A 21011-nucleotide genomic window follows, 5' to 3' on the forward strand; every position below is an offset into this window, starting at 1 on the left:
GGAAATTAGGGAGAGAACGTTTGCCCTTTGCGCCCAGCCCCTGGAGTTTCTTTCTCAGTCCGCACACCCTTGGCGGGAGTGCTCCAGGAAGCTGTCCAGGTGTAGTGGGCCAGGCCTTCCCTGGCTGGTCCCCTGCCTTGTGGGTGCACACGTTGGGGAGATGGAGGTTGGTTACCTGGAGAAACTATCTACTCCTCTTCCTGTTCACTCAGTTCTGGCAGGGGCAATGGAATGCCGTGAGCCTCTCTTCTAAACCCTCTATCAAACCTACACCTGCCCGCCCACCCCAGGGCAGAGGGTGTGTGTGCGTTTGAGGGAACCGGCATTGAGAAGGATTGGATTAATCCATCTTCCTGAGAAGAGCAGAGTGCTGTCTTTCATGAGCATGAGCTGGATGAGAAACATTGTCCTCCCCAGTGTCTGGGAGCTGAGGATCTGACTCACCCCTTCCTTCTGGAAGCCCTCGGCTCTGCCCGCCACGCCCGTTCTAGCTGTGGGCATTGCTCCAGTTATGCCCCCTAAGTCCTCTGGGGTAGGCCGCCCCCAGCTCCATCCTCTAGCGGCGAGGCCAGCAGCTGGTCTCTAGGGTTGGCTGCCCTTGGCGTACCCTTGGAAAGGCAGCTCTCCTAGGGGGAGCCTGGCCAGCAAAAGCAGGGAGCCTTGGGTGGACATGGACCAGAGGGGCTGGTGGAGCCTCCTCAGAACGGGATTCCCATTGCTCTGCTCCTTGAAGGAGCAGGAGCTGCGAGGCCAGAGAAGGAGCTTTGCTACAGGGTCAGTGATGTGGCCGCTCAGGAAGGGGAGGGCTGGGCTCTCTGTGCCACCTGCTGCTCCCGAGTGCAGGAGATGCTTGTTGAATGAATACATCCTCTGCTTTGCTCTTGAAATCTGAAACGTCCCCTGGACACCCAGACAAGGTGCAGAAGGTAAAGGAGGGCCCGGCAGCTTCTCTGCGGCTCTTCATTACATCTCTGGTATGACTGAGGTCTGACTCGTAAACTGTGATGAATAGCCCAGCCACCTGGTGCTTTGAACCTTATCTTTAAAGGCAATCAGAACAGACTCGAAGCACCCTTGTCCCCTGGCCCTGGTAGGTGGTGCGGTCACGTTTAATTGCCCTTGGGAGGCAGAGTTGGGCAATAAGGTCTAGACTGCAGGTTCTCCAGACTCCTCTGACTTGCCCCAGGCCACCGTTAATCCATTTACTCATCCCACTCCCTCTGCCTCCTGAAGTCCTCAAAGATCTCTTTCCCAGTCTCTTACCTTCAGGGTCTCCTGCCTGTCTCCTGCCTCTTTCTCTCTTTTTCTTTGATGGGGGAGACTGCCACACAGCATTCAGGATCTTCCTCAACCAGGGATGAAACCCATGCCTCCTGCGTTGGCAGCGCTGTCTTGACACTGAACTGTTGGGGAAGTCCACCTCCTGCTTCTCTTAATGTCAGAGGCTTTCAGCTCTGTGAAGAAACCCTCTTATTAACTTTGTCTTTTTTAGAATCTTGCTGCCAATGTGTGTCTAGAGAGTCACAGAGGTGGCCAAGTAAGGGATGGACCTTGGTGAGCTGTTTAGAACCAGCTTAGGGACTTCCCTGGCGGTCTAGTGGTTAAGACCCCAAGCTTCCAATGCAGTGGGTATGGATTTGATCCCTGGTTGGGGAAACTAAGATCCCACATTCCACACAGCATGGCTGGGGAAAAAAAAGGGACTAGCTCAGGGCAGGCTTGTGTTCTGAATGTGTGATGAAGTCAGGCACCAGGTGACAGGCTCCGTGACCCACAGGCTCTGCTGCAGGATGGACACAGCATTCCTTACTGCGCGGCCTTGGGGGTGAAGGTCCATGGGGCAGACTGGCTCTGAGACCTCAGGCCTCTGCTGCCCACCCCGCCCCCCCGGAAGCTGCCACTGTGGGGGTCGGAGGTTGGGCAGGCAGTGCCTTTGCTTAGGCACAGAAGGGAGTTCTGGAGCAAGACCTTGGCCGTCTGGCCTGGGAGGTGGGGGTTGGGGTGGGGCTGAGGGCGCTGAGGAGCCCGCGATGCCTCTCCAGGGTCACGCTGAGCCTGGGGCTGACCGAACCATGGCCCCCCACCTGCCCAGCCTGGGAGCACAGGCACTGAGCTGGAAGTTTTCTGGCTCTCCTTACAGAAACTCTGCAAGATACGTGGTATCTCCATGTTACAGAAAAGGGCACGGATCAGAAAGGTTAAATGGTTCATAGCTGACAGGTGGCCAAACCAGAATCTGAAGCCAAGCTTTTTAGGTGCTTTTTTTTTTTTCTTTCCATTTTGGAAGACTTGACTGGGAAGGACCCTGAGCTGGGGTGGGCGGTCGTGAGATCTGACAAGTCCCAGCTCGAGAGAACTTAGCCAGCAGCCTGTGGTGCTTGGGGGCGGACCAGAGAGAGGTGCGTCCTAGCCGCCCTGGTGTCTCTGCTGACGGAAACTGAGGAGCAGGCTGCCTCGACCATTCCTACCACCCAGGCAGCCCCCTTAGCTTTTATACACTCACTTTCTCCTTGCCTCTGACTTGTGAAATCTGGTTTGTACCTGAGGTCTCATGTTTCCTGGTGATCTGCAAGAAGTCAGAGAAAGCTTTAATGTCACAGCTGAAAGAGTGGGGCTGATTATCATTTCCCTTTGCACGTTTACACAATGATTTATGAAAGTGGTTTCAAAGCATTTTTCATTACCCTTATTTCTGCTTCTTACAACCCTGGGGTTGTATAGAGAGACGATATTCAGTTGAACAAATTTAAAAAAAATTTATTTTATATTGGAGTCTAGTTGATTTACAATGTTGTGTTAGTTTCAGGTGTAGGGCAAAGTGTTTTTGTTATACATATATCCCTTCTTTTTCAAAAACTCTTATCTTGTATAGGTTATCATAGAATATTGAGTAGAGATCCCTGTGCTATGTGGTAATCCTTGTTGATTCTCTGTTTTATGCATAGTAGTGTGTATATATTAATCCCAAACTTCGAAATTATCTCTCCCCTCTATGGACAAATATTTTTTGATGCCTGCCATTCGAAGGCCAATGCTAGGTAATGAATTAAATAACATGTCCGTGTCTTTTTAGGTTTTGTGTAGGATCATAATAAATGTGGGCTAGATTTGGCCTATGGTCCAAATTAGCTCATAACCCTAGAGGAATGGGCATGATGAGAGATGAGGCTTGAGAGGGTGGCCTGGTTTAGGGAGTCTCTGGATGCTCTGTGAGCCTGACCTTGGCCGTGTGAATGAGAGTGCTGTGTCTCCATCCACATGCTTTTGAATACAGGAAGGTGATGTGTTTACATCTGAAATGCCACATGGCTAAAGAGGCGATTGAGAATGTAGATCTGGAGTCTAGGGTAGGAGGGCAGGCTCCTGTTTGGAAGGGGCGCATAGAGAAGCAAAGAGGAAAGGAGCTGAGGGTGGAACCTTCAGAGTCCATTAGCTGCTGGAAAAAACAAGCAGTGGAAGGGTCTGAGTGAAGAAGGTAGGTCACAGTGGCTTGGAAGTCAAAGTGACGGTAGCAGGAAACAAACAGGAAATAAATCACAGAGGAAGGAGAGGGGGTCGTGGGAGAGCCTTCCTCTGATTGTTCAAGAACCTTGACCTGGAAAGAAAAAGTGTCTAGCTGCCTGATGATAGCCCGGACTAGAATTTGGCTCCCGAATTCACTGCTGTCCTGATGTAATTGAGACTAAAGGCTGGGCCTGCTGCAGGGGGCTGGGGTCTTGAAGGGAGTCAGATGGGCCTTTCATCAAGAGTATCCATGTGGCCAGTATACCAGTTTCCCTGGCCGGGTAAAAGACTGGGAGATGCTGAAGTGGTGTGGAAGAGGGGCTGAAGGCATGGGACTGCGTGTCTGCCCACCCCTGCAGCCAGCCCACGGTGGACTGGGGAGAAAACGGGGTGGGGATGGGAGAGCAGTTTTAACTGGAGCTTTCAATCAGCTTACCCCAGGCTGTCTCAGTCAACTTCCCTCAGTGTCCTGGCTGGAGTTCTGTGAATCCCATTAGAGATGGCTTGATATGCCTTCTTGGGAGACTGTTAACGGCAGGGAGTCCTAGTTCCTTGGTACGAATAATTTAATCCAGCTCATCCAGTCAAGATGGCACTGTAAATGTATAGCAGTGATACATAAGAAAGACAAAATGCTGAAAACATAGCCATGTACTACTCCCCCTCCCTCCCCACATAAAATGATAAACGTCCCTGTAATGAGAAGTGGAGCAAGAACACACAGGGGAGAGCAGGGCAGAAGCTGCAGCCCTGCTGGTCTGAGTCTGGATGTAGGCAGAAGTGACTGGAAATCTGGGGTAACAGCTCTGACGTGCTCAACACAAAGCATGGAATCAGAGCTGGGCACACTGCTGGAACCCGGGGGCTGGGAAACGGGTGGTGTCACCCGTTCCCTGGGGCTATGGCTTATCACAAAGATGGTTACCTAGGCACACCCCAGTGTCAGCCTGGATCTAAGCTGAGCTAGTGCTGCAAGATGTAATTCTAGACCAGGAGACCCAAAGGACATGGGGAGGCAAAGGTGAAAACCCCTAGATGGTGGAGGGATGAACTTGTATACTCAGAAACATGTGAGGAGGGAATTCCCTGGTGGTCCAGTGGTTAGGAGTCTACGCTTCCACTGTAGGAGGCACAAGTTCAATCCCTGTTCAGGGAATTAAGATCCTGCATGCTGTGCAGCCAAAATAATAAATAAAAATTTTAAAACATCACAAAGATGGTGACCATGTTTGGGTCAGCCTCTAAAAGAAAAGTGAGGAAAACTAATATGAAAAAAGAACAGAAACAAAGAAAATTTTACCCCAGAAATGAAAATAACAGAGTAATCAGAAAATAACTTTATAAAGATCGTCAAAGAGATTAGGGCAACAGAAACACATTAAAGAAAAGAAAGGGGAGTCATAAAACAAACAGTACGTGAATATGAAAATTTTTAAAAATTCTAGCATTGAAAAATAGTGTAATTAGAACTTGAGACGATGGATAACTATAGCCAGGACACATAGAAATCATGAATTGGACACTCATGCTGAGGAATTAATTTAGAATGCAGGATAGACATGGAGAACAGAGTGACAGGCTTTAGTACAAGTCTAGTAGGAATTCCAGATACGAATCAAGGAAATGGCAGAAAAACATTTGAAGTGATAATGACTGAGAATTCCAAAATTGAAGTAACAGCATGAATACCAAACAGAATGCTGCTGCTGCTGCTAAGTCGCTTTAGTCGTGTCCGACTCTGTGCGACCGCATAGACGGCAGCCCACCAGGCTCCCCTGTCCACAGGACTCTCCAGGCAAGAACACTGGAGTGGGTTGCCATTTCCTTCTCCAAGGCATGCATGCATGTTAAGTCGATTCAGTCATGTCTGACTCTGTGCGACCGCAGAGACAGCAGCCTACCAGGCTCCCCTGTCCACAGGACTCTCCAGGCAAGAACACTGGAGTGGGTTGCCATTTCCTTCTCCAACCAAACAGGATAAATACCTAGATATAATACAGTGAAACTGCAGATAAGAATAAAGGGAGTAGAGTAACTTATTACCCTCTCCCCCAAAAAAGAATAAAAGGAAAAAATGAGAATTCACTGGCAGTCGTGTGGTTAGGATCCACACTTCCACTGTAGGCGACAAGGGTTCAATTCCTGGTTGGGCAACTTAAGATCCTGCAAGCTGCGTGGTGCAGCCAAAAAAAAAGAACAAAGGGAAAATATTGAAAGCTACCAGGTGAGGGGACTACCAGAGAAAAGAATTCAAAGAAATGACAATTAGACCGACAGACAACATTTCATCAACATTGAAAGCCAGAGGTGATAGAAGACTGTCTTAAGGAAGCTAGAATTCTATATTCAGCTCTCATTCAAAAGTGAGGTGAAATAAAGATATTTCTGGACCTGCTAAGACAGTTTTTAAGAATTTATTTTTTAATTGAAGAATAATTGCTTTACAGAATTTTGTCGTTTTCTGTCAAACCTCGTCATGAATCAGCCACAGGTGTACATATATCCCCTCCCTTTTGACCCTCCCTCCCATCTCTCTCCCCAGCTAAGACAGTTTTATCAGCTGTAGATCGTGACTAAAAGAACTACCAAAGGTATACTTGCTAGCACCAACTTTGAGTGCAGAAATTGACATAGTATGTTGATACATTTAACTGTGGAATGTATATTTAGATAATTCAGTCACCCACAGTGACTTAAACTCCAGAAAATATTTAATAAGCTTATGATGAGAAGTGTGGAGTTAGGGAGTTCCAGGGTTGGGGCAGTGGTCTAATACTGATATGAAAAACCCTGGGTCATCCCATTGTTCTGATCTGCCACCTTAAGGATGTAAGATCTTTCTCCTCATGGCTGAGAGAGGGCTGCTACAGCTCCGGGTAGCATATCATCACCCTATAACTTCCCAAGCAGGGGGATGCTAAGAAAAAGGAAGCTTTCTAATGTGCCTCTTTTTTGGGAAGAAGAATCTTTCCAAGAAGGCCCCAGCAGATACCTCCTTATGTCTCATTGGCCCAAGCTGGTTCATCCCGACACCAGTTCCTGGTAAAAGGGAACAGGCTTACTGTGGTTGCCTGTCCAGGCTTGCCTCATCTTCTGGGACTGGGTTCTTTGCCGCCTGAGCCAAATCAGGACTCTGTTGGCAGGAAAGAAGGGGGAGTGGCTGCTGGTAGGCAACCAACGGTGTCGGCCACAGATGGCAAAACACACAAACAGCGATTCTGTGTCGTTTGTTTTTTTAATTTTAAAGAAGGAAAACTAAAATTGTTGACCACATTAGCAAGGAAGAGTAAGGTAGAGTAAGAAAGGGAATACCATTCTTAAATCACATCAGGTTTCTGCCTTGTTAAATAGAACAGTACTACTGAAAACCTTAGACCTCATTAGGAAAGTGTATTATGCCAGCAATTTAAGATAGCCACTAAAAGAGGAAAGAAGAGGGATATAATTTCCAACCCAGGAGGGAAAGAAGTGGTGGGAGTAGGGATAATGTGTCAATCCAACAAGGCAGGAAAAGGAAAAAGAACTAAAGGAAAACTAGTAAAGAGAAAACAAAGAGTAACACGACCCCAGATGCATCAGGGTAAAGGGTTATACTCGTATGTTAAACAACTACCAGATAAAAGGCAAATAACGAGTGGTCTGAAGCCTGGAGAGACTGGTCAGTGGGCACAGGGGCTGAACAGGAACCACCCTGGCCTTCGCCATAGAAGTGGTTCTGTTCTTTAAATAACTTGTTTTTCCCTTGTGCTATATTCTGGCCTCTCCTCAATTGTTTCTGTCTGGGTTTGCCTTGCTACTGAGATAGTATTGTTTTTCCAGACCGCTTCCTGCCTTCTGTATATACGTATAACAAAACCCTGGATTCTGTCCTGCCACAGGACACCAACACACCATGCAGGGACTCGTTTAAGGGCAGGTGTGGTGCAGCGCCGAGACCCTGCACCCCCCGTCCCCCTGCCCTGCTGCTTGCCCATGCCCCAGGACTCAGCATCCCTCCCTTGGAGCCTGTTTCTTAGGGTGCACCATCGATCCTCTCGCAATGAAGACTGATGGTTTATTTCTCCCGGGCTTATTGGAAAGTTAGCCAGGCTGGAAGAGCTGTATTAGCTCTTGCTTTCTGGTTTCCTGGCTGCCAACTCTGGACAGCGTCAGCAGTCCTGGAGCTGAGATCTCAGACTGAACATCCAGTCAGAGTGAGGTGTCCTGCAGTAAGACGGGCTCCTGAAGCAGACACTGCCGGAGGGGTTGTAACTGGGGAGCAAGGGGGCCTGAGTCACTAGGATAACTGAGGGGTCTGTGCCAGAGGCTGGTGCCAGTGTGTGGCAATGGATGAGTTCAGGCAGCCAGGCATGCAGAGGTCAAGCCAGCCGTTCTCAGATCAAGGACGTGGGCTCCAGTTCAGTGAGAAGGGGGGTTGTCGGGTCCCTCCCTCCGCATCTTGACTGATTCCCACCCCCACCCCCCAGGCATCTGCTGTTGCCACACCCAGGAGGCAGGCAATTTGCTGGGTTGCTCGGTGGCCAGGTTCTGGGACACAGGGAGCACTTTGATTATTGTACCCCAGTAAGTGGGAAAAGCCTCTCTGTAAGGAAGGCAGTGAGAGCCTGTGGAGGGAGCCCTGGCCTTGGAGCCATCAGCCCTGGGATGGCATTAAAGCTCCGTCCCTCACCGCCTGGCTGACCTCGTTCGGCTGTCTTGGGACTTCTGTGAATACCGAATGAGAGGCTGTGCCTGTGAATGCTCAGAAACGCGGAAAGCATCACACATGTGAGTACTAATCTGTGGCTTGATGCCTTTCCGTTGAGGCTCTGAGACACATCCTTAGGCCGCGTGTCTGGGTGGAAAGAGCGAGCTTTATCAGAGTCTCGGGCTGGGATTTTCTTTCCTTCTGTCCAACCCCTCCAGCTTCAAGCAGCCGCCCTCCCCCCAGCCTCTGCTCCTTATTTTGACGTTTCTTTTCTCTGCCTGCCAAGAAGATTGTGTTCAGCTGCGCTGGTCTGAGGCTGTGCTATCCTGTGCTTCATTAGGTTAATTCGATGGCTTGTCTCCTGGGAACGGACCAGAGACTGGCTCTAAAACCGCACTCGCCTCCAAAACCCAGTTCCCACTGTTCTCCTTTGGGGCTGGCTTTGCTGCTCAGTTCCATATGCCTGCTTTTCCTTTCTTCCACCTGCAAGCTGGCTAGGGCCTCCTTTGGCTTCCCTTGGTTCTTTGTATTGGTGTAGTTGTTCAGGCTTGCATCCCCTGCTGGGTAGAAGGCTCTAGGGGAGACCAACAACAGTTCCTCAAGCCTGCCCTCGACCTTCTGGATTCTAGTCGCCAGTTCCTCTGTTCAGCCTCAGCATCTTGAATTCAGCAAGCCTTTCAGAGGGCATTTATCATTAAACGGTATCACCAGATTTGCTGGCTTTGCGACCACAGCCTTCTTGGATGACCCTAGCATTGCCTTGCCTCCCACCAAATCCCCGTTTCTCTCCTCTCTCAGAGGATTGCTTCTCATCTATCTCTGTAAATCTCCAACCGCAACTGTAAAGGTGCATCACTCCCCGTGCCTGAGCCCGGGCTCCGCTTCGCCTCCTGCTAGCCTGGTAAGCCCTGTCCATGTGGGACTGGCTCCCCCAACCCGCTGCCCTGTTCCTGCTGCTCAGGACTTTGCTTCTCCATTAACCTCTTTTTCCTGCAGCATTAGCTTCTCCCCCTACTGAACCATCCCCACCAGCATTCTATATCTCGCATTCCACTTTACGCCATGCCCAGTTTTTGGTAACACCTTTATTGAGATGTAACTCACAAAAAGTTCACCCATTTCAAGTGTACAAGTGAGTTGGTTTTAGTCTAGTCACATGGTTGTGCAATTTTAGGCCACAAACCATTTTAGAACATTTCATCATGCCGTTCACAGTCACTCTGCACCTCCTCTAACCCCCAACCCTAGGCAAGCACTGATCAACTTTATTCTGGATATTTCCTGTAAAGGGAATCACATCATAGATGGGCTTTTGTGTTGGGCTTTTTTCACTTAGCACCATGTTTTCAAGGTTCATGCATGTAGCCTGTATCAGTGCTTTGTTTGTATGGCTAAGATTCCATTGTATGGATATTGGACATTTTGTTTATTAATTGGTTGATGGAACCTTGAGTTCTTTCTATAATCATTTGTGTATGTGTTTTTATGTGGATATATATTTTCATTTCTCTTGGATTATAGACCTAAGATTAGAATTGCTGAGTCATATGGTAACTCTGCATTTAACCTTTTGACTGCCAGACTGTTTTCCAAACGGGCGGCACCATTTCACATTCTCGCCAGCAATGTATGAAAGTTACAGTTTCTCCATATCTTCACTAATACTTGTTATTATCTGCCTTTTTTGATTATAGCCACCCTAGTGGGTGGTATCTGGTGGGATTTTTTTAAACCATTTTACTTAAAAAATTTTTTTAAATTTTTACTTATTTATTGGCTGTGCTGGGTCTTTGTTGTTGCATGGGTTGTTCTCTAATTGCAAAGAGCAGGGTCTGCTCTCTGGTTGCAGTGCACAGGCTTCTCTCATTGCAGAGCAGAGGCTCTAGGTTCCGGGTTTCAGTAATTGTGGCACATGGGCTCAGTAGTCACAGCTCCTGGGCCCCAGAGCACAGGCTTAATAGTTCTGGTACGTGGGTTTAGCTGCTCCATGGCATGTGGAATCTTCCTGGCCCAGGGATGGAACTCATGTCTCCTGCAATGGCAGGTGGACTCTTCACTGCTGAGCCACCAGGGAGGCCCTGATTGTGGTTTCGAGATGTATTTCCCTGATAGCTAATGATGCTGCATCTTTTCCCCTGCATGTTGGCCATTTCTCACCTAGTTAGGTGTTTTCCCCCTCCATACTCTGGATCAGCCATTGTGAAGGTCACTGCCAACAGCCTTCTCTCATCTGTGTCAGGCCTTCCCTCGATAATGTCTTCTGGTCCTGTAGTTTTAAAAATGAACTCTGCTCTGATGACTCTCGCTGTATCACTTCAGCTCTGACCTCATCCATGAGCTTCAGACATCTGCGTCCTGCTGCCTGTTGCCATTTCCACACGGATATTTAAAGGGCATCTCAGATTTAACCTGTTGTAAACAGAACTCTCGGAGAAGGCAATGGCGCCTGTACTCTTGCCTGGAAAATCCCATGGACCGAGGAGCCTGGTGGGCTGCACTCCATGGGGTCACGAAGAGTCGGACACGACTGAGCGACTTCACTTTCACTTTTCACTTTCATGCATTGGAGAAGGAAATGGCAACCCACTCCAGCATTCTTGCCTGGGAGAATCCCAGGGACGGCGGAGCCTGGTGGGCTGCTGTCTATGGGGTCGCACAGAGTCAGACACGACTGAAGCGACTTAGCAGCAGCAGCAGCAAACAGAACTCTTGTTGATTTTTTTTTTTTCTCTCACCCAAATCCATTTCTTTCCTGACTTTCTGTATGAATGAATGGCAGCCCCACCACCCTCCATCTATCCCATCAGTTTAATCCTTCAGAATACATCCAGCCACTCAACACCTCCATTGCCTGGGATATTGGAGTAGCTCCTCTCTGGTCCCCTGCTAGTCTTATGCAGCAACCAGAGTAGTCCCTTAGCAAAAAATGTTTTAACCTACAAAAAAAAAAATTAGCTTTTATAATGAAATGCATCACACATTCAGAATAGTATGTATCATATAAATTCCTTAAAGAATAAAAATTTTAAATACTCTGTTCTTCCTACCTGGATTAAAGAGTAATACATTTCCCAGTACTTCTAAAGTCCTGATAGGTCCTTCTTCTTCTTTTTTCTTTTAGGCCCTTCTTATCTTACCTGTCTTCTTCCTCTCCAGGGAAACTCCCTGAATTTTACAGTGTTTCCCTGATTTTATCTGTTGTTTTATCATCTCTGTATAGAGGCTTAAACAACTTACTGCTTAGTGTTGCATACTTTTGAACTTTTCACGAATTCACACTATAAGTATCCCTGACTTACTCATTTTGCTCAGCATAATAGTCTTTTGGTCATATTCTTCCCTGTTTATTTCTGAAACTGGAGTTCATTCATGTTTACCATATGACGTGAATGGACCACAATTTATCCTATTCTGATGGGAGTTTGGGTTGTTGGCAAATAGCACCAGCTATTAGCCAGTGCTGCCTTAAGCATTCATGTATGTCTCTTGGTACATAGATTCACATGTATCTGGTTGTAGAAATACCAGAGTTTACTACACACCCACAAGGATAACTAAAATTTAAAAGATAGAAGATACTCAGGCCATGAAACAAATGATACTTTCATTCATTACTGGTGGAATCTTATGCTACAGCCACTCTGGAAAACTATTTGATCATTTCTGGTAAGGTTAAACATACTGGTGTATGTGCCCTATGACCCTGTAATTCCACTCCCAGGTATTTACCCCAGAGAAGTGAGAGTATGTGACTTGTGCAGAAAGGTCAGGGCAGTTTTACTCACAGCAACCAAAAATTGCAAACAACTCACTGTCCAAACATGGATAAGAATAAACTACTGGTACATACAGCATGGATGAATCTCTAAAACACTGTGTTGAGCAAAAGAAGCCAGCCAGGCAGGAGTGTTTATATGAAGTTCAAGAATCAAGTAAACCTAGTGTATGATGGCAGGACTCAGCAGAATGGTTGAGCAGTGAATGATGACCAGGAAGGGGCACAGGAGAGCTCCCTGGGCGGGGAGGTGGGATGGGTGTGTGTGGAAATGTTCTGTATCTCATTCTGGGCACTTACACACACGCACACACAGGTCAACAGGCATCACGCTCTGCATCTTACTGTTTGTGAATTAAACCTCACTGGAAGAGACAGATTGTCCCGAGTAGGGGCAGGATTTTAGGGGAAAATGAAACAGTTGTCAGGGTTCACCTTAAGCTTTATTTATTTATTTCTTGATGTGGACCATTTTTAAAGTCTTTATTGAATTTGTGACAATATTTTGTCTGTTTTATGTTTTGGTTTTTTTGACCTCGAAGCATATGGGATCTCAGCTCCCCAACCAGGGATCCCCACACCCCCTGCATTGGAAGGCAAAGTCTTAACTACCGGACCACCAGGGAAGTCCATGAGCTTAAGCTTTTAAATCAGCTTCACAGGACAAGCAGACTGGACTCACCAGTTTTATAATTCATTGATCCCAAATATCCAGTCTTTGGTGAGAAACTTCATTTCCACCCAGTCCAGAGGAAGACTACAGTTGCTCAGAATGTCTTCTCACACGGGACATCACAAAATAAATTAGCCCAGGACAGATGGGGGAACTTTCTAATCTCTCATCATGTTCCCATGCCATATTTTCTGTGAGAAAGATGTTTTTAAATTTTTCTTAAAAAAAAAATACTGTTCACATCCATGTTTTTTAAGTAATGCCAGATTAGCCTTCCAAGCGTTGTACCAATTTATTTTCTCACCAGTGGTGACTGAGTGTTCTTGATACTCTGCATCCTCTCTCAACTCTTGGTACTGTTGGTTTTAAAAAATTTGCTCCAAGGGCCCATTTAAAAATATAAATCAGGTCATGACACATCCCTCCCTTAAAGCTTCCCATTAGATTCATAATAAATCCTAATCCTTTCAAAGCCCATTGTAACTGGGCCCCTCGTACTTTCCTCTCCAACACTCTCCCCCATTTCACTGGCCTTCTTGCCATGTTCGTGTATTTAATATTTATTTATTTATTTGGCTGCGCCGGGTCTTGGGCTTACCTGGTGGCTCAGATGGTAAAGAATCCACCTGCAATGCGGGATACCTAGATTTGATCCCAGGGTTGGAAAGATCCCCTGGAGGACAGCATGGTAGGCCACTCCAGTATTCTTGCCTGGAGAATCCCATGGACAGATGGGCCTGGCGGGCTGCAGTCCATGGGGTGGCAAAGAGTCGGACGCGACTGAATACCAGGTCTGAGTTGTGACATGGCACATGGGATCTTCAGTCTTCTTGCTGCATGTGGGATCTTAGTTCTCTGAGCAGGGATTGAATCCGGGCCTCCTGCATTGGGCACGTGGAGTCAGCTGCTGGGCCAGCAGGGAAGCCCCTCTTGCTGTGTTTTTAATGGCCGGGCTGTTTCTTCCTTTTGTCCTCTGCTCCCTCTCACGGCACCTGTAATTTCCGTCGTGGCATTTGTCACCCCCGTGTCTTTGTATTTGGACTGGAAGCTCCATGAGGACAGGACGTGTATGGACTGTCCCACACTAGCCCCTGAGCCCTCCCTGGCTCCTTCAATATCTGTGAATGAATAAACAAGCCAGCACCATCCAAGCAGCCCTGGAAGACTGGCCTCCTTCCTTCTGGGGGCCCCAGAGGCAGGGGCTGGTGCTCAAGTGTGTCCCCTTCCCCTGACTTTTTGACACTGGGGTTGGCATGGGCTTAACGTGAAATACCAGAGCAGCTGTGAAAGGGGAGAAATCAGAAATAGGCAGTGGCAACCGGAGGTCACGGGGGTGCATAAAAGGGCTTAATCAGGCAACTTCTGGACTTGGAGTGCGTGTCTATGAACTCCAAGTTTCTTGCTGCTTTAGCAACAGTCCCGCCCTGTGCCCCCAGTTGCCCTCAGCACATGCTCCCCACACAGCTCAGCCTTGGGATTCGCAGAGCAAGGGCTCTTGCTGGTGACTCGGCTTCTCTGCCCTTCCTAAACACAGTAACGAAACTGGGGCTTTTCCTCTCCCTGACAAGCAGCCGGTTACCTCAGATGCCCGCTTTGTTAGGACTCCAGGGAGTCACTGTGGCCCCAGCCTGTTTCCTTCTGAGCCTCCTGTGCAGGCTTCAGCTGGAGGCTACCTGCAGCGGCCACAGTGGGCCGAGGTCTCCCAGCCTGACCCCTCACCCCATCCCTTGCTCAGTCTGGAAAGTCACCACTTCCCGGGCTGGTTGCCTCGTGGCCGGCTCTCACAGGGTGCTGGGAGCGGGACCCTGCAAACCCAAGTTCCTTTCCGTAGATGTTGGGTGTGAGCACACGGAGGCCCTGAGGAGACAACAGACTTCTATTGATACTGACGGACTGCACACCCAGCCGCTGTGCATGCAGAGGGCTCAGGAGACCCTCGGGCAGGAGCACGCTGGACCAGTGGGACTGGGCCTGGGGCTTAGAGCTGGGAGTCCCGCTAAGGCTTGTGGGCGAAGCTTTACCCTGGACCCCGGGAAGCCAGACCCCGTGTCTCCTTGTCTCTTACCCCTGAGCCTCTAGGCCGTTGAAAGAACTCGTGGGCTTCTTTCTACACCCTGGCCAGTCTCAGGCTTTGGAACCACGTAGAACTGAACTTAAATCTCAGTTCCGCTCAGGAGACTGTAACCTTAGTCAAGTTCCTTCACGTGTGCAAGCATTGTTTCCCCATCTAGAATAATGTCTCCTTGTTGGAACATGCTAGTTCCGCTCCCTGATGGCTTTGTGGTTTGGCGTGGCCCCAGAAATTTGAGCTGCCACGAATGGAGGTGGTGGCAGAGGTTCTTAAACGTGGAGCCCGAGAGGCCTTCTGTGCAGCAAAGGACCTGGGAGGGCTGGCCAGGGTGGAGCTCCCAGTGAACAGCTGTGCCCGGGGCCAGGTCGGAACCAGGGTGGGCAGGATTTGGAGAGGAGCTGGTGGAGACAGGCCTGCCACGGGGATTAAGTGCTCCCCATGACATGGAGTCAGGCCTGGGGCTCCACTCCCAGCCTCGTCCTCACTCTCGCCCTGGCTCCCGAGCACATGGCGTGGATTCAGGCTCCTTTCCTTCGGGTGTATCCACACACCACCCTGCCGCCTTTTCTCACTGCGCTTGTCAGGGGCCTCAGGCTGTCAGTACCCCCAGGGGCCCTGGCGTTTATTCCATAACCTGCAGATGAAGGCAGCTGTCCAGAGGGCTGAGCAGTGACCCCAGCGTCCTGTCACGGTCAGCTTCTCTTTCTGACACCAGAGCTGGAAGGAGTGTTAACGATTCACCCGGCTAACCCAGGGCCGCCTCATCTGTAGCCCACACTGGGGAGAGAGGAGGGCCAATCCCAGGGCCCAGGCTGGCTGTAGCCCTCACTGTGGGAGGTGCTCTATCTCTTCTCAGGGGTCCAGAGCACCCAGGCTGGGGTGGTCATATCCGCAGTCCCCTGTGATCTTTGCTCTGGGCCATTTTCTCTTAAGTTTCACCTGAAATTAACCTCCTATAGCTAGAATTAGTTCAGTTCAGTCACTCAGTCGTGTCCGACTCTGTGACCCCATGAATTGCAGCACGCCAGGCCTCCCTGTCCATCACCAACTCCCGGAGTTCAGCCAAACTCATGTCCATCGAGTGGTGATGCCATCCAGCCATCTCATCCTCTGTCGTCCCCTTCTCCTCCTGCCTCCGATCCCTCCCAGCATCAGAGTCTTTTCCAATGTGTCAACTCTTCGCATGAGGTGGCCAAAATATTGGAGTTTCAGCTTTAGCATCATTCCTTCCAAAGAACACCCAGGGCTGATCTCCTTTAGAATGGACTGGTTGGATCTCCTTGCAGTCCAAGGGACTCTCAAGAGTCTTCTCCAGCACCACAGTTCAAAAGCATCAATTCTTCAGTGCTCAGCTTTCTTCACAGTCCAACTTTCACATCCATACATGACCACTGGAAAAACCATAGCCTTGACTAGATGGCCCTTTGTTGGCAAAGTAATGTCTCTGCTTTTGAATATGCTGTTTAGAATAGGAGCTTCCTAAACCTGGCTTTTGCAGGTACTCATTTTGTGGCTCTAGGGAGATTACTTTCCATCTTTGTTGAAGTGTCAAAGTGTTAGTTGCTGAGTCGTGTCTGACTTTTTACGATCCTATGGACTGTAGCCCCCCCGGCTCTTCCGTCCATTGGATTCTCCGGGCAAGAGTAGGGGAGTGGGTTGCCATTTCCTTCTCCAGGGGCTCTTCCCAACCCAGGGATCAAACTCCACTCTCCTGCATTGCAGGCAGAGTCTTTACTGTCTGAGCCACCTCTGGCTCAGAGAGCGTGGCCAGCAGCTCTAGTCCTGTGATGCTGGAGTTAAGGAGCAGAGCGCGGTGCTGTCAGCACGGGGAGGGAGGAGCCCTCCTTTGTCCGCCCTTTGGTAAAGGGGGCGTCTCCTTCTGCCCGCTCTGTCCCCTCTGGGCCTCGGGGGCGGGGGCGGAGGAGAGCATGTGTGCGTGTGGGATCTGTCTGCACTTTATTTTTCCTCTCTGATTTCAGAGTCACGCTGCGGCAGCCTGGTGCCTGACAAGTGAGGGGAAACTGCCAGGGGATTACTGCTCGCTCAGGGCAGGACCGAGGCCTCGGGAGCAGGGATGGGCAGGGCAGCCTCCAAGCCTGGGCCAGCAGCACTAAGACGGAGGCCCCGGCCTGGAGCTCGACACGTGCCCGCTTGGTTGCCCCAGGTGGCACTCACAACAACACTCTTCTGAGAAGCGGGTGATCGCAGGCCCCAAAGGACCACACAGCAGGAGCTGGAGCTCAGCCACCCCTACACAACTAGGACCATCAGGAGAAGGGACGGGCGCCTCGGGGGAAGTAGGAAGGCGGAACCGAGCGGCAGGAGGACCTTGTCCCTGAAGAGTTTACCGGCACCCACAGAGCTTCTTGATTCTCTTCTCCCCAGATCGGGCTCAGTTCCCTTTTCTCCTGGCAGAGGCATTGGGCCCAGAGAGGGGAAGACTTCATGACCTTTCGGCTGCTGGAAGCCCAAGTGCTCTCTGCTGTGACGGGGGTTCAAGGGCTTCCCCGCTGCAGGGGACGAGGGTCCGCCTCGGCATCTGCTCATGAACCACAAGGACCCCGAATGCTCCAGACTGGATCATTTCAAGCCGCCAAAGAGGGGGACCCCCAGAGCTGGCAGCCAGCAACCCCAAGGGACTAGAAGGCTGGGATGGACTGACCTCCCCTTTGCCGGGGCTCTGGGAGCAGCAGAGCCTCTGTGGCCCAGCTAGTGGCAGACGGAGCTGATGAAGCTGTGAGCGGGGCTGGCGGCCGGGACAGGAGCTGCTGCTGCCGCCGGACTCTGCTGGCACCGAGGGCGCATGCGCAGGCCCCTACCTCGGTCCCTGCTCAGCACCCGCCCGCATGTCCTTTGCACGTGGTGCCAAAGCACGTGGGCTGCGCTGTAGCTGGCCTGTCCGCGGGCTGGAGAAGCAGTGGCCGTGGTGAGGCCCGCCTGCCGCCAGCCTGAGGGCCCAGCTCCCGGGCGCGCACCATGAAGTGCTCGCTGCGGGTGTGGTTCCTCTCCATGGCCTTCCTGCTGGTGTTCGTCATGTCGCTGCTCTTCACCTACTCCCACCATAGCACGGCCACCCTGCCCTACCTGGACTCGGGCGCCCTGGACGGGGCTCCCCGGGTGAAGCTGGTGCCGGGCTACGCTGGCCTGCAGCGCCTCAGCAAGGAGGGGCTGGCTGGCAAGAGCTGTGCCTGTCGCCGCTGCATGGGCGACACCGGCGCCTCCGAGTGGTTCGACAGCCACTTCAACAGCAACATCTCCCCCGTCTGGACTCGGGAGAACATGGACCTGCCCCCCGACGTCCAGAGGTGGTGGATGGTGAGAAAGCCATGGCCTTTGCTGCCCCCTTTCTGGAGTCTGTCCTCTCCATTTAGGAGACCCCCTGAGACCCCCCTCTGGGATTTGGGCGGTCTGTCTCCTGGCACCCTTTGCACCCTTCACTGGACCGGAGCCAGCCACCAGGGGCACAGAGTGTGAAGGGTAGAGCGAGCTTTGGCCAGCAAGGGGAGAGAACTCACATTTCCTAGTGCCTGCAGAGGCCAAACAGAGACCAGAAATGCCTGCTGGGTCAAGGAGGTAAAATAAACAGGAGAGGCAGGTCCCTGGGGAGAAGATGCTGAGAAGTGAGGCCCATGGCAACAGGAAGGCCTGCCCTTCAGAAAGCAGGTGGCAGCTCAGCTCCAGTGCTTGTTGCCATGCTGGCCACTTCCTCATTTGTAAATGTTTGCCCCAAATAATTTGAAACACTATTCCATTCAGTTGGTTCTCTTCACTTGCTAGAAAAGGTTTTCTTCTGGGTTATGATAAGAACGGAGAAGGCAATGGCACCCCACTCCAGTACTCTTGCCTGGAAAATCCCATGGACGGAGGAACCTGGTAGGCTGCAGTCCATGGGGTCTCTAAGAGTCGGACACGACTGAGCGACTTCACTTTCACTTTTCACTTTCCTGCATTGGAGAAGGAAATGGCAACCCACTCCAGTATTCTTGCCTGGAGACTCCCAGAGACGGGGGAGCCTGGTGGGCTGCCGTCTATGGGGTCGCACAGAGTCGGACACGACTGAAGCGACTTAGCAGCAGTAGCAGCAGCAGGATAAGAAAGCGTCATCGGATCCTTTGGGGGCTGAGGGGAAGGGAGGAGAGGAAGCCACTCTTCTGGACCCTGTCACCTCTTTGCTGCTTTGGCTCCCTCCCCTCCTCCCCATCGTCTCTGGCGCATTTCTCCGCAGGCTCCACCAGGGCCATCTGCTCGCCACACATGTCAGCAGTGGCTCCGTGTCAGTCCTTAACCCAGGGCCCCGCAGGCTGCCGGTGCTCCCTGCTGAGTGACTGGGGAGCCACTGCATGCTCCCTGGTCTCCCCAGCTGGCAAATGGGGAGGGTGATAACTCCCTCTCTTTCTCATATTCAGGGCAACTCTGAGAATGAGCTCGTGCGATCAGGCCTATCAGAGCAACTGACAAATGCTGCTCCTGGCGCGGACTGTCAGAGCCCCCGAGGAGGGGGAGACTACAGGGCAGGATCTACCAAGAGCCACACAGGCCCTTGCCATGACAACTTGGAGCCCTTGAAGGGTCCTGCCTGTTCCTCATAGTCACATCCTTCATTTTATGGGGAAATCCAGGTTCAGAGAGTACGCAGGGCTTGCCCAAGGGCATAGGTCTCAGAGGCAGCCATGAAGGGCCAGAACAGTCCTCTGGGCAACGATGGAGTGAGAGGCCGGCCAGGCCCCCTGCCCACAGGGATGAAACTCAGAGCTGTCTAAGCCTTAGAAGCCACTTCTCTGCTGCTCCCCACGGTCACCCCTTTTGCTGTGAACTTAGAAATTCTTATTTCAGAGCTAAGCTTCCTCTCCACACTGAGTCCCTGTTCTTGTGCTCGGGGGCCCCTCCTATGCTCAGGGAAGCAGGCCCACCATCCCCTTCCTGCTTTCTCTTCCCCTGAGCAGCTCCTACACAGCTGCACACTTGCAGTGTTATGGTTCAGACCACAGAGCATGTTAAAGCCCTTAGAGATGGTGGCCCAGGGGTTGAGTCCAGCTCAGTGTTCTAAAACTGTTTGCCTTAATTGCCATCTCTTAGGAATCAGATTATTTCACATGAGATCTGTATTTTCAGCTTTTCTTGAAATATTTGAAAATCTGGTCCCTCTCACAGTCCCACAAGGCAACAGTTGGCTGAAGTCACCCCTTTTTGATGGCGGCTCCTGTTTGCTGTAGGCCCTACCTGCCTCTTCACTGCTGTGTGTTACCTGTCTGGCACTGTGGCGTTTGCGTGCTGCCCTGGCCTCATTTTACAGTCTTCAAAGTCACTGGTGGCAAGAGGGGCGGGGGACCAGTTTCTTTCCAGCTCTTCTGACTCTGGAGGAATATCTGTGCCCTCTTGCCTTTTCCCCAGGGCTGAGGGCTCCAGGTCTCCCTGGATCTCGCCTGGAGCTTCGGGCTGAGTCCCTGGGGCGCCCCCTGCAGGCTGACTGGGAATGAGTCCCTGAAGCTCCCCTGAGACTGTCCTCATTAACTGCATTCAGAATGACTCCCGAGCAGGGGCCTCTCTACTTTGTGGCACAGGCCTGCAAACCCCTGAAGAACAGGCTGAATAGCACCTTGACCCCTGAGTCCGGCCAGTGTTGCAGAGCTGCTCCTGAGAGCAAGGCACTGGTCTGGACACCGCTGTGTTGTTGAGTGACAGGAGGGTCCTCACTGTTCTGGGAGGATTCCCGCCCCACGATAGTAGGAGACCTGTGCAGCTTGGACCCTGGAGGCTGAGAGCAGCGAGGGGGAGCAGGCGGGAGTTGCCTCCTGCTCACTCCACCTCCCCCTCCCTGCTCCCCCCTTTCTTTTTTCTCCCTCCTCTACAGATGCTGCAGCCGCAGTTCAAGTCACACAACACCAACGAAGTGCTGGAGAAGCTGTTCCAGATAGTGCCAGGCGAGAACCCCTACCGGTTCCGGGACCCCCGCCAGTGCCGGCGCTGCGCCGTAGTGGGCAACTCGGGCAACCTGCGGGGCTCTGGCTATGGGCCAGACGTGGATGGGCACAACTTCATCATGAGGTGAGTCCCAGGGACCCCAAGGCTGGATACGGGACAAGCCTCCAGGAGGAGGCACTGGCCTCCTTGGCCTTGCCCAGCTGTAGGAGGAATTGCCAGCTGCTGGGGGGTCCTGGAGGACCCTGATTCCCAGAATCTTCCATGACAAGCTCAAGTTTCTTTCTTTTTTTTTTTTCAAGTTTCTTGCTTTGGTTTCTGAGGTGAATTAATTGTTCAGTCTGTCAGTCATATTTGATTCTTTGCAACCCCATGGACTGCA

General features: G+C 51.1%; 1 protein-coding gene across 4 annotated transcripts in view; it reads left to right on the forward strand.

Moving 5' to 3' along the window:
• The window catches only part of ST3GAL2 (ST3 beta-galactoside alpha-2,3-sialyltransferase 2), a 47416-nt gene that overhangs the window by 15431 nt on the left and 10974 nt on the right, over positions 1-21011 (forward strand). For 2 of the 4 annotated variants that reach the window (XM_024977980.2, XM_024977979.2), the window contains 2 exons: positions 16690-18025; positions 20562-20755. In XM_024977980.2, coding sequence (XP_024833748.1) covers positions 17687-18025; positions 20562-20755 — 533 coding nt within the window. In that variant the 5' untranslated portion in view covers positions 16690-17686. Of the gene's footprint in view, positions 1-889; positions 8272-16689; positions 18026-20561; positions 20756-21011 lie in introns of those variants that run through there. The other 2 variants (XM_059876532.1, NM_001002892.2) reach the window with 2 other exon arrangements.

Source organism: Bos taurus, chromosome 18 (genome assembly GCF_002263795.3).
Source record: "Bos taurus isolate L1 Dominette 01449 registration number 42190680 breed Hereford chromosome 18, ARS-UCD2.0, whole genome shotgun sequence".
Lineage (NCBI taxonomy): Eukaryota > Metazoa > Chordata > Mammalia > Artiodactyla > Bovidae > Bos > Bos taurus.